This window comes from Durio zibethinus, chromosome 11 (genome assembly GCF_047325235.1).
Source record: "Durio zibethinus cultivar Kanyao isolate XHJ-2024 chromosome 11, ASM4732523v1, whole genome shotgun sequence".
NCBI lineage: Eukaryota > Viridiplantae > Streptophyta > Magnoliopsida > Malvales > Malvaceae > Durio > Durio zibethinus.
The window spans coordinates 6274011-6287487 of record NC_143172.1 but is presented as its reverse complement, the minus strand read 5'-3'; the positions used below and the strand labels follow the sequence as shown (position 1 = coordinate 6287487).

Genomic DNA, 13477 nt, shown 5'->3' with positions numbered 1-13477 from the left:
GAAGCCAGCTGAACAGAAGGGAACAAGTTAATATCATTGATTAAGAAGGGAAAAGAATTAATTTGGCTATCTATCGAGTTTCATTGTTTCAACCAAATTGAATATTAAAACATGTGAAGGGAAAGAAGAATGCGCATACTTTATCCTGTCTACTTCCTTGATATCTATTAGAGGCAGCAGGTAAGTGACGCTGACATAGCTGAACCATTGAATATGCTGGCAAATAAGTTACAACAAACAATCTTTATATTGTACAATCTACTTTCTAGCATCTCCTAAATCTCTTGATCTTTGAGAGCAGATGAACATATTGCCCCTTCTCCTCCAGGTTTCTTATTATTGCACGAGCTTCAGAAAGCCTTCCAGCACTTTGCAAATGACTCACTAGGGTACTGTACACAACAAAATTTGGGTTACATCCTCTAGCTTCCATTTCCTTAAGTATGGAGCAAGCCTCCTCAAACCTTCCTGCCATACAATAACCACGAATCATTGAATTGTAGGTAAATACATTCGGAAGTTGTCCATTGGCAACCATCCCATCAAACATTTCTTGAGCTTTCTCAAGCTCCCCAGCCACAATAAATCCTGTAATGATTACAGTGTAGCAAACCACATCTGGCATGCATCCATTCTTTATCATTTCATCGAAAAAGTACTTGCAAGCATCCAAGTTTCCAGCACGACTCAGGCCATCTATCAATGTTGTGAAATGAAGAACACTCGGGTTTAATCCCACTTCTTTCATGTGATTCAATAGATTAAGTGCTGCAAGTGGTTTATCCCCTTTGCCAAGAACATGCAGAAGGATGTTATATGTATGGAAATCAGGGGAAAATCCACATCTACCCATTTCATCAAGTAATCTGTGAAATTGATCTAACTTCCCCAAACTGTATTTTGAATACATAAGTATATTATAAGTTAGAATATCTGGGGCAAAACCCTCGGCTAACATCTGGTGGTACACCCACTCAATTAGTTTGTATTGGTTAACAGCAAGAAGTGCATGGAGAATGGCATTGTATGAATGCTTAAATGGCCGATAATTGAATGTTTTTGACTTGATGAATCTCTCCACAACGTTCCTAGCCAAGCCTGCCTCTCCACATGTGCATATCAAAATGTTAAATGTCCTTGCTGTTGTAGGGAAGCCATTCTCTATCATCTCATCTACTAGTCTCCACATTGTCTTGTATTCCTCACACTCTGCACATATCTTCATTATCAAATGATATGAGTTTGCAGTGTGCCTATAAGTTTCTTGCTGACCAGACCACACGAAAAACTTGTACCCTAGTTTAGCACACCTGGTCTTATTTGCATAATTTATGTTCTTCAAAATTCCCTTAAGAACTTCTCTCACAAGAAACCCCGAGACCCTCATCTGCATTTCACTAAGAGCTGTTTTTGCGTCAAATCCCGGCCCATCTTGTTGTAAAACCTCAAGAATTCTCCTAGCATCCTCCCTTCCACTCTCAAAAAATTCTGGCCTCTTCGAAAAACAGCCCTCAAAGCCGTTTGCATACCCCCCACAATTATCGTGAGTTTCATCAAAAACAGAGTCAAAACTGGAACCCTTCCACATTCTCTTCAAAGGTTCCTCGGAATAATAAAAATCACTATCAATTTTATCACTATCAAAACTACTATCGCATAATTTTCTCGATAAAACGATAATACAACAAGATTTATAAACATTCCTTGTACCATATCGAGCAATAGAGTTCATTTTTAGTGCCAATTAAGCATTGGGGACTCCCCATTATCTTTGACTCTTAACAATAGCCAACAAAGCCAAGAAACCCACAAGCATATCGGGATATCCAAACACGAAAAGCGCACAAAGCGCCGTGCCCTCGAGTTGAGAAATACCCATTAAGCTGAAAATACCCAGTTCAACTATAGCAGCATATTGGGACAGGAAATGTTCATTGAGCGTCGTGAAGAGAAGGAATTATGTCGATTAGGAACAGGGGACGGAAGAGCGAGGACTTACCTGGAATCAAGGTGATTGATAGTGAGACTGTAGGCTTTTCCGAGCCGGTTAAAATCTTGCCCCCAGGTTTTGCAGCGTTTGCTGGTGCAAGAGTAGAGCGGAGAAGTGAGAAGAAACTACTAAATGCGAGGAATTAAGCAGTGCAATCGGGGTTTTACTATGAAACGGCGCGTTTTTATGGCTGTCTGCCACTGAAGAATTACTATGTCATTGAAAGCGGAACCCTGCGTTTTTTGCAAAGGAAAATCAATTAGTATTTAACTCCTGTTTCGTGGAAAATAATTTTTAAAACATTATTTTCATTTTTAAAAATATTTATTTGATAAAAATTAATTAATTAATAAAAATAATTTGTTGGTGAATGAAATATAAGGTTATTTTTAAAAAAATTATTTTACGAATTTAAAAAAAAATTTCAAAAAAGAATCATTTATAAGTAAAATTATTTATCAATAATTTTTAGCATAATTTTACTTATAAATAATATTGTATTAATATATAAATAACATTATATTAATAAATAATATATTAATAAAAATTATCAATAAATAATATTATAATATATTAATAAAAATATTATATTAATAAATAATGTTATAACATATTAATAAATAATATAAAGAATAATAAATAATTTTATTTTAAGTATTTTTTATATTAACATAATATTTTAATATTAAATATTATTATTAAAATATAATTATTTTTTAATATTAATAATTTTAATAATAAATAATTTCAATATACTTTAATAATAAAAATTTTTAATATTTTAATAGTTATATTAATATTATTTATAAAAAATAAATTTTCTAAAAAACAACCAAACAACGAAAAGCATTTTTTATTAACTAATTCAAATAATAAAAAATCTCTTTCAATTTAGAAAATGTAAATATTTTTTAAAAATTATTTTTCGTGAAACAAACGAGCCTAAAAATTGATTTGTTATGTGCTCGGAGTTATGATACCAAGTTATGAAATTTTGGTATCATTCGATTATAATTATATCTGCTCATGGGTTGGATTAGGTCTAACATGATATTTTAGCATATTAAGCAAGTTCAGATATAATTCGACTTAATTTTTTAAGTCTTATTTTTTGCTCAAGCTCATTCTTACATATAACAATACAGTCCAAACATGCTTAAAGCATTGGTATTTAAAATTGGAGAAAATATTTTTTTAATTTTTTTTGTAAATTATTAATTTAACTAAGTTAATTAATTTTAATTAAATTTATAAGTTATTTAGGCTTGGGTCCAATTTAATTTTGTTGAATACAATTTAAAATTAGATCATTGTTTTGTATAAAGAAGAAATAAGTTTTATCCTATTATAAGTAATAAAGCAAATGAGCTTTATCCATTATAAAAAAATAAAACAAATAGATTTTATCCCGTTATGATAAAAATGTTTTTTTAATTTTCGGGTTGTATCCAAGCTTTAAATAGTGAAACCCAAGCCCAACTCTATTTTTTTATTGGACATCATTTATTTGTCCAGACCCATTTAACAGATTTAATATTCATGTTCAAGTCCTTTAATATTTTAGGTGGACTTTTAAATTCGAACAGGTCGCTCAACCCATGAACAGGTCTAAGTATATTATAATTATTATTTTATAATATATAAATAAATATTTTTAATTACAAGTTTGAATATTTTTAAATAAAATTAATTTAAAATATTTAATTTTTATATATTAAATAACATTTATATATTTTGTTATATATATTTAATAATAATGTTAAATGATAAATTTTACTACTAACTTATTAATAACTTAATTATTCAATCTATTAAAAAAACATATTTATTCAATAAACATAAAAAAAAAACTATAAAAGTAGAAAAAAAAGGCTAAATACACATAAAACTTGATTATGGTTGACGTTTAATTTTATTACTCTTTAAACTTTTGAAACATATTAGTATTAGTATTGTTCTTAAAAGAAATATTGTCATTTTGAATTACAATCTTAATATTTATAACCTTATATAAAAAATATTCTTAAAGAGATCTGAAAATGACATGTGTTTTTTTTTTTCCCTTTTATATTAAGTGCGTTTTATTGGTTGGTATTTTTGTTTCTTTTTTTGTTGTTTTATGTTTAACTCTGTTGGACAATGGAGCAATTTCTTTGACACTTGTTTTCTTTAGTGCTTATGTATTTGACAGGTGTAAGTTTTGTCTATTTTCAAAGCTTCTTTATGTTATTTTTATTTGTGTTTGAAGCAAAGCTTTTATGGCATCCAAGACAACCTTTTGTTTTCTGTATGAGTTTTTCCTTTCGTTGAGTAAATGTTGTGGTGCAAATCCCACTCAAATCTCACATTTTTTTTTGTTTTTTTATTATTTTTTTATTATTGAACAAATTTTTTTCAATGTTATGATTTTTTTTTTGTCTTTAATTTGTGTAGAATATTTGTTGTGAGGTTTACATGTTGGTTTTTTTTTTGTTTGAAATGTTTGTATAAAATATTTATTGAATGTTACATGAATGATAGTTGGATTGGAATTTTTAAAATTTGGTTTGTGTTTTTTGTTTAATTACGGTTGCATGTTTGGTTTTTGTATGATTGTTTTGTTTTTTGTTTTTTTTTTTAACTTAAATCCACACGAGTTGTTTTGGTTTTTCTAGAACAAAAAAGTTAAAGAAACTAAACATGCAACTCAAATTCTCACGGTGATTGTTTTTATGTTTGTTTAAGTTGAGTGAGATTTTATTTTGTTGGTTATGGATTTTGTTTTTATGTTTGAATTTGACGTTTTGGTCTTTTTGTTAAGAAGTGTATTACATTTGTGGATTCTCTTGCTATTTTTGAAAATTTTTGGTGTAATATTTCAATTTCTATTTTATTCATAGCCTTTTTGCAAAGGAGATTCCTTATCATACCTTTAATATTAGAGTGCTTACCCATAGTGTAACACTGATTTAAATGAAATGGGTCTAATCCTGAATTACCATCTGTGTGGAATAACTTAATCTTCTAGTGTTTTACTGGATTGCTTCAATATTTTACTAAATTGGATTCTACTGCTAGCACATTTGTTTAAATGTTTCTTGGGAATATAGCTTATCTTGATTCATGTTGAAGATAGGTGATCTTGCTATCAAGTCATTAGTTGACACATTATGTTTGCTTTCATTAGCCTTCCCACAAGACTAGGGGCTTGCCATGGCAGCATGATTTGTTTAAAGATAGCCTTATAGCTACTGAGATATTAATAGTAGAAGTCGACACCAAGTTTTATGTATCCAACTTAGATCACAGAGTCTCGAACGAAGATATCAGGGTAAAGTGATACTTTTATTTATAACTTTAAATGTAAAGGAGTTTCTATTATTTTTTAGTGAAATACCTTGAAACTTTATGTACATCTCAAAAACTTGTCTTTGAAATAGGAGAACTGAAAAGAGATTTAGTTCATTATAATAAAAATGGTTAGTCAAGTGTAAGTTTTATGCTTTATATTTATTGTTTCTGATATTCTATTGCAATAATGGTTGTTTTACCCTTTAATTTGGCTTAACAGGATTTGGCATCTAGCAATATTGTAAAGACTTAAATTTCTCTTTAAATTAATGATGAAAACATTAAAAAAAAACTTGCATATTTGTATTGCATGAATTTTATAAATTAATTAATTTATTTATTTACTTGTCATTTTATTCGGTTTATGAATGTTGTGTTTTGCGTGATCTATTTAGGTGGAGGAGAGTAGATGTGTTTAAGGCCAAAACTATCCAAAGAATGGAGATTTTGGTATTCTCCACACTTTAATGGAAGATGAACCTATAATCCCACTTTCATTTATTGATTACATTGCAAGGAGGCTTGGATTAAAGAACCATTTTTGTTAAAAATTTCTCAAGAAATGTGATTGCATTCTACTCTCTGTCATTACAGGTTAGCACTAAAACAAAAACCTCATTTCCTTTATTTATGAAATTATTAACTAGATTTGAATTAGATACCCTATGTAATCTATATAGAAAAAATAAGATTAATTCTATTGTTGTTTTTGTTTTTCTCAAATTCTCATATATTTTCTTAGTTTCTGTTAAATTCATTGGCAAATCTAGGTTTATGTGTTACCTTCATTCTATGATGGCCATTGCTACAATGCTGCAAGTTGTGGACAGTGTAGAACCTAACCTTAGAGTGGCATACTAAAATAAGCTATTATGTATCATGGGGATTGATAATGTATTCTATTTCTCTAGCTTTTACCAATGTTAAATTTGCAAATTTCATTTTGGTTCTTAAATCTCAATTTATCTTTCGAACAAAACAATGTAGATGAACGATAATTCTATTTTTTTATAAAATTATCATGAACTCAATTAATTGTGAGACTTACTCAGTTAATTTTTGTTTGATTTTTAGCAAATTTATTTAATTATCCACCTAATTGTATTTAATTGTCTCATGTGAAAAAAAATTAGAAGATTAAAAAGATAAGGTGCAATTTGCTTGATTCCATATTGCATGTGCATCAAAAGAGTTGACCACACTTGTATGAAATGCATGGCACATAATATGGTATATCAATGGAACAAATAGACAAGGATGCTGAGTTGTTTTAATTGATATGTTGCATGGAAAGGAAATTAGGCTGCTTTGTGTCCATACAATTTAGCAAGCTGCCAAGAAAATTTTAAAAAGGAATACCAACTGTTTAGCTAAGCAAAGAAAAAAGTTAAAATGGTGGCATGTACCTTTCTTGATTGGAGCCCGAATGCCACCAGCTTGAAACACATTAAAACTTGACACTTTGTGGTTGACTTGAATTAAAAATGATGGCTTATTAGAGGAGTTTCAAGCTTGGACTAGAGCTTAAATGAGAACAAAATGAAAGCTAAACAAGCTGTAATTTGACTAAAAAGATTCGACAAAGAAAGAGAAAAATAAGAGCTGAACCTATCTTAAAATTGGTTGATGAGGAGTTTGCAATTTTTTTTAGGTTGTAAAGTCATTGGTGATGTAGCATTTTTGCTAGTCCTTCCTTGATTTTATGCTTCCTTTGACAATTGATAGTGGAAAAAATTGGTTAAAAAAAAAAACACAACACAAAAGAGAGAGCAAGAGGAACCAATTACAAGTCAAGCAATAAGTGGGAACACAATGAAAAATAAAAGTCAAGCATGGTTGCTATTTTGTATGGCTCAATAAACCATTTATGGGTTGAGAAAGACCTAGGATAAGGGTTGAGAAAGACCTAGGATAGGGCTTGAAAAATAGGACATTTGAGGGGCCAAAAAGGGAAAGCTGAACCTGATTGCTTGGAACATGATTTTTTTTTCTCACATTTTCCTACTTCATTATGAGTAGTGAGCAGCCTTCGTTGATTTCGCCATGACTTTTGAGAAATTATTGCATCTTATTTCTATATATTTAAGATGAGCTTGACTTATGCTTAGGGAGGATGATTGTAGGAGGCTTGTTCAGTTTTTATTTTTCTTCTTAGTTTAGGTATTTTTCCCAAGGTTGTTGGTAGTACACTTGCTCACCAAACAGATCTTCATTGATAGAGCATTTTCTTCTTATTTCTAGTTTACTTTACATCACTTTTATTTGCCTTTTAAGTTATTCTTTAGTTTTTTTAATTTTTTTTCCTTGCAAACATTGAAACTTTTTTGCATTTCTTTGTTATATTTTAAGTTCAGTTTACATTTGATGTTGCCAGTTTTTATTTTTAGATTTCAGTTTCTATTTTATTTACTTTTGCAACACTTCTTGCATGTATTTGGAGCTCTATGAAGCTTGAGAATGATGGTTTTGGATGTTAATTTGATGGAAACATCATATTGTTACATAAATTTAATCTTTATGTGTTTATTTACGAGCACTTTATATTTCGTGCTCTTTAATTTTTCTACCTAGTTTTTATGTTCTGCCTTTTAATTTTGTTGTTTTTTACATATTGTTTTTATGCTCCTATTATGTTATTAAATCATGTTTAAGTATTTATTGCATGGTTGATTAAATGCCTTAGACATAGGTTTGTTGTTTCATGCATTTTTCCTCCCATCCTTGATGCATTATTTCAAGTAGTTTTTCTTCACTTTGTGTGTGGTTTTTGATCTTACTATCTTGCATTTTTTTTTTTCATTTTTAAGTCTATTTTGAGGTTATAAAATAGTTTGTCACATTAAATGTAGCTAGGGTTAGTTTTGATTGCATTTAGCTCACTAAATCCATAGTTTAGGTTATGTTTTATGTTCCAACTTGTGTAATTTTTTTAAAGCATTTTTGGTCAGCTTAGGCAAAGCTTTCTTATACCTTTTTAGCTTGTTTTCATGTCTATTTAAACTAGTAAAATAATTTTTATAAATTCCTTAGATAGGGTTGCATTTTCCTACTATCTTAGTTCATAGGTCTTAGTTTCCATGCATTCTAGTATTTTGGTTTGCATAAATTTTTATTTCCATTTGTGCTTGGTTTTTGCATAAGGTTCCTATAAGTTTTTTGTTCCATTTTAGGTTTTATTTTTATTTACATTTAATGCATTTTAGGTGATAATTAGTCACTAAGATCATGAAGGAATTCCAGTTAATTCACTTACAAGTTTAATTTTCTACTTTCAAATTATTATACTTTCATGTTTAATGTCTTATATTAAGTATGTGTAATTATTTTTCATGCCTTGTTAATTTTTATGAAATTGTTTAAATTTTTTATTTTTAGAAACTTTATATTTTTAGCATGTTTTATTTTTGGCAGGTTTAATCTTTACGGTTTTTACTCTTTTCATAAATTGTAATAATTTAGGTTTAATATATTTGATAATTTTATTTAGATTAATTTAGGTTAATTAGTTCACCAAAAAAAATTTCTTCAAATAAAAATTATTTAAAGTATCAAAATTGATATTTACCCTTAGGTCTAGAACTCTCAATGCCTGAGGAGATGATAATATGAAATATTTTTAATCTTTATTACTTTTACGACTCGTACATTTACGATACTCTTGATGTGTAGCAACAAAGAATATTGTAAGTTGATAATAGAATTGGTAACAACAAGAGTTGAAGGCAACCAATCAAACAAGTGCAAGTTTAGCTCCATTCCAGGAAGCCCAAATGGCGTAATGGATGTGTCGTTTAGTTTTGATAACTCAAATCATTCATGGGCAGTGGCATCGTCTATGTCTTCCTCACCTGAGCCTCTATCCAAGAAGAGCAGAACTCAGCAAGACCAACTCCTGGAAAGGCTAAGCCATGCTCCTTCACTTTCTCAGCATTCCTCGCTAAATTCTCAGCAGTTATTCTGGGAGTATGTGCTCACCGGAATTTTTTTCCCAAATGACCCATCAGTGTGCTTGTTCAAATGCTAGTCATCCAATGGCCATGTTTGGTCTAGTTGTTGACAAACCACAGATTTTTTTTATTTTTTCTTTCCAATTTTCTTTTAAATTATATTGTGGTATCGAAAATGTCCTTATTATTTATTTTTTAATTTGATTTTTATTTAAAAATCTTGAAATATTTTTTGTTAATTTAATATCATTATTATTTATTTATAAATTTTATTATTTATTAATAATTTTTATATAATAAATAAATTTTATAAATATTAAATAATTTAAAATTTTAATTATATACATATTTTAATTTAATGTATTTAATAGTCAATTTATTTTCTTATTATAACATCTCACCACTATTATTATTTTTGCATCCAAACACATTCAATCATTGATTTAAATATTCCCACTACAACAATCAATCTCATATCCAACATTATTTTCAATTTTATCCAAACTAATTTTACCCCATTCAAATGCTTCCTTAATTATTCAATATGTTTGTGAACCAATAATTTTAATGCATTAATTGAAAATTTTCATGACTAATTTTAATATCAGCTAAGTTGAATTGGATTTCCTGACAATTAACCTTAAAAAAAAAAATCCAAAAGGAACCAAGTTTTATGTTCGACTAGTCTTTAAGTTAAACTTGGTTTAGCACTTAACTGGTTGAAAACTTAACTTGAAACCATGAAAGAAACATTAATTGGCGTGAGAGAAAGAAATTTCCTGCGTCTTTCATGCAGCCTCGTGCTGGAAAACTGTTAGTAGGATTTAGGAACAAATATCAATTCTACAGACTAACTGAGAAATCGCTCTCCCCGACAAAAACAAAAAGGGGGCGATGTCCCGCACCAACTAGGCACATGTTTTTTTTTTGCTTGATTTCAATTTTCAGACTATATGCCAGCCATCCTTTCAAGTCCAACACGCAAACAAGACTCAAAACTTTAAAGAGCCAAATTAGGAGGGGAGAATACTGCACAGGGATGATTCTCGTGAAATGAAGTAAAACCATAAATATTGCTAATGAAAGCCCTGATTTCTTGATCAGAATTTCACTGGATAGTTATATATTCCGCACTGGAAGCAGTCTAAGAAACAGTAGTGCACGCACATGAACCAGACGCCATAGGCCCATAGCTATAGTCTACACACATTGAATAATACATGATTCACTTTTTGTAAACAAAAAACATGGTTCCGTACAAGGGTAAAGGGAAACCCTCTCCATTGTAGTAGCTTTGTAATTGCTTAACGAATCAACTGCCCGACTCTTCTTCAAGTCTTCTCTCGACGGCAGAGCATGAAAAACCTTCATTACCTGATACAGGGAGGAGAAGGACAAAATAACAAATTAGCAAAAAATATATATATATATATATCTTGGGAAATATTGATAAACAGAGAAGTGAAATATTAAGTGTAGGATATAGATGGTTACCGCATGATGAATCATATGCCTGTTGAATTTCTTGTGACTCCTCTCTTTTACCAAACCATGAACCAACAGCGCCTTTAAGTTTATCCACCACGCCCTTATTGGGACTATTCGCGGCGCTTGAACCTGGCCTTTCGTCTCTCTCATCCCTTATGCCCAAACGCATTGCCACCTCCTCTGACTCTGTGACCTTCCCCCTTGCCATGGTTTCCTTCTCAGGATTCTCATTTCGCTTATGCAAAGCATCCAAAATGACTTCTGATAGGGCCCTATCCCCCTCGCTAGGCCTCAATTTTTCCGCAATATAGCCCTTCATCGACACTCCCTTGTCCCGCTCTAGCGCCTCGGTTCCCACTTCGCTCGCAGTTCCAGTGCCAGGACCATGTAGTTTTGACTTAACGTTACCTCCCGCTTCCGTCACTTTCTCGCACACTGGGGTTAGTTTTTCTGTTACAATTGCAGCCATTTTCTTTCCATAGTCTATAGCTGATGCTTGCTTAGTTGCATCTTGACCTTCATGTGATTCATTTATGGTAGTCTGATCTTTTTCACCATATCCGAGCTTTGAAGCAATAATGTTCTTGGCTGACACTGCTTTGTCTGTGACAGCAGAGGTGGCAGATGAGATTTTCTCAGTGTAACTGCTCTGGTTTGATGGCTTGTCAGACGTGACGTTACGAGAATGCTCTTGAGGTTTTGAGGTATCCATGGTTTCTGAGAGTAGTGTGGGGTTTTCCGAGGTTTCGATGGGTAACGGGGTAGTTGGTTCGGGAGAGAATTGATCATGGCTTCCCGTGGGAAACGATAAATGTGACGCCCTGTGATGAGTTCCAGGAGGGAAGTTCTCCTCTCTTTCTGTATCCTGCTTATTATGGATATTCATTTTATCCAACGAATGAAGAATTGGGGTTATCCCTGTCGCTTCTCCACCTGTTACAATGTTAGCACAAAAAATATTTCAGTTCAAGTTCAACACAATTTGACAAATAGTATCTAGAATGTTACAGTTTTATTAAGACAATCTCTTCATGAATTCTCTGAATTATAATTTGAATGGACTTAGGGTCAATGCATAAGCAATAAACAATTCCATTTTAGCCTAGAATGGTTTAACCTTTTCCACTTGGGTCTGTGATTTTGGTCTGATAATTTGTAGTAGTATAAGCATTCGGAGTGTCCTTTGGAGCAGCAGGGTCCTCCTCCAGCCCTTTTGGTCTTTGCAGATTAACTTTTGGCTGCCTTGCATTTTCCTCTTGCCCATGAACAAAAGTTTTGGTAGGATTAGCATCTTTGCTCCGATGAGAACTAGACACAGGTGTGTTTGGCGGTGCTATAGGTTCTACAACAATAGCAGTTGTCTTTTCAAAGTTGACCCTCGGTTGTTCTGTCACTTGGACCTTCAGACCAGGAACAGATCTGTTCGTTGGATCACTGTCTTCTGTCTTGTAGTTTCCAGAATAAAAGGTTTCAGCACTTTCACTTGGAAGTAGAGGATCCGGGTCCATGGCCATTAACCTCTCGTATGTAATTCCAGGACGGCTCAACTCTTCCGATTGTCCAGAGACAACACTTTTAACAGCCGCAGACTCGTATACTTCAAGAATGACAAAAAAAAAAAAAAGAAAACCCCACAAGTTAGACAAAATATAAAAATAATTAAACATACGGGGGAAGGGGGTGAAACTTGAAAGCAGTATTAGCCAGGCAGCAGACTTGGTGCCCCATGAACTTCTGGATCTTCAACAATTTCTTGTTCATCCTCGTCTTCGTCATCTAAATCATGATGTTCAGGGACGTGACCATCATGGTACTCATGATCATAATCATGGTCATGGTTGTGACCATAATCATGGTCTTGATTGTAACCATGCCCATGTTTTTTTATTGTGTCTTTTATCTTCTTTGCCTTTGCCTTGACCTTTTTCAAAACCGATTTCTTCTCGTGGTGATGCTCGTCTTCCCCGTCTCCTGGAAAAAAGGTCAAAAAGGTTAATACGCATTTTTATAAATTAGCAGAGAAATTTACTATATCCTTTGCTTCCCCAAACCGAAGGGATAAGGTTTAAAAGTTTTCTCACCATGTTGATGCCCAACAATGTTGGGGTCATGCTCCTGACTATAGCCACGAGGATAGGCGCTTTGAGTATCCATTTTCAAAAAATCAATGGTTGACAGAGAGAATAAACCGCTTGGCCGTCGTTACCTTCAAATGAACAAATTACACAAAACAGAGGACAAATCTCGAAATTTTATAGTGTCATAACGCATGGTTTCGCCACCTTTGCATGGCGGTGGCGCTATAACTTTGGTACACGTGCAATATCACCTCCATTTCCTGCCACGTTGCTTTTGTTTGCTTGTACACGTGGCATTAAGTCCGTTGAATGCTATGGATAATCATCTTATCAGAAACATGCATGTTGAAACGACGAACTGCTTGGGCTCAGAAGTTAGAACCATGCTTTTTAGCTTATTTAAGGGGAGAAGGTCCCATAAGGAGTAAGTGTTTGATGTGGAAGGGAATACCCGCGTCCAAGACTATATCCAATAGCATCAATCAGTTTCTAATGGGTGCGTGTTGCTTTTGGATACGACGATTAGATTGCCTAATTGTGTCTTTCTCATTTCATATGCGTCAAATGTTGATACGTATACATTTAATTTATCTGATCACTCCCAAGATATTCATCATTATTGATGATTCGTATGACATTTTTTG

The 13477-nt window shown here is 32.1% G+C and overlaps 1 protein-coding gene and 1 pseudogene across 2 annotated transcripts; both read right to left on the bottom strand.

The window, feature by feature from the left end:
- Positions 1-13: 13 nt before the first annotated feature.
- LOC111289952 (pentatricopeptide repeat-containing protein At1g55630 pseudogene) lies at positions 14-2006 on the bottom strand (annotated as a pseudogene). The gene has a single exon (XR_016346271.1). The product of XR_016346271.1 is annotated as a pentatricopeptide repeat-containing protein At1g55630 pseudogene (transcript).
- An 8353-nt stretch (positions 2007-10359) lies between these two features.
- LOC111290350 (low-temperature-induced 65 kDa protein-like) lies at positions 10360-12978 on the bottom strand. The gene is made up of 5 exons (XM_022881635.2): positions 12837-12978; positions 12472-12726; positions 11873-12352; positions 10762-11688; positions 10360-10641 (listed from the first exon to the last, which is right to left on the bottom strand). Exons 1-5 carry the CDS (start codon positions 12907-12909, stop codon positions 10580-10582), a joined length of 1797 nt encoding a protein of 598 aa, XP_022737370.2. The 5' UTR covers positions 12910-12978; the 3' UTR covers positions 10360-10579.
- Positions 12979-13477: the final 499 nt, after the last annotated feature.

Coding starts and splice junctions, on each gene's coding strand:
- LOC111290350 (XM_022881635.2), bottom strand. CDS start 12,909: ATGGATACTCAAAGCGCCTATCCTCGTGGCTATAGTCAGGAGCATGAC. Junction 12,727..12,836: donor CATTGTTGGGCATCAACATG/GTGAGAAAACTT, acceptor CCTTTTTTCCAG/GAGACGGGGAAGACGAGCAT. Junction 12,353..12,471: donor AGAAGTTCATGGGGCACCAA/GTCTGCTGCCTG, acceptor TCATTCTTGAAG/TATACGAGTCTGCGGCTGTT.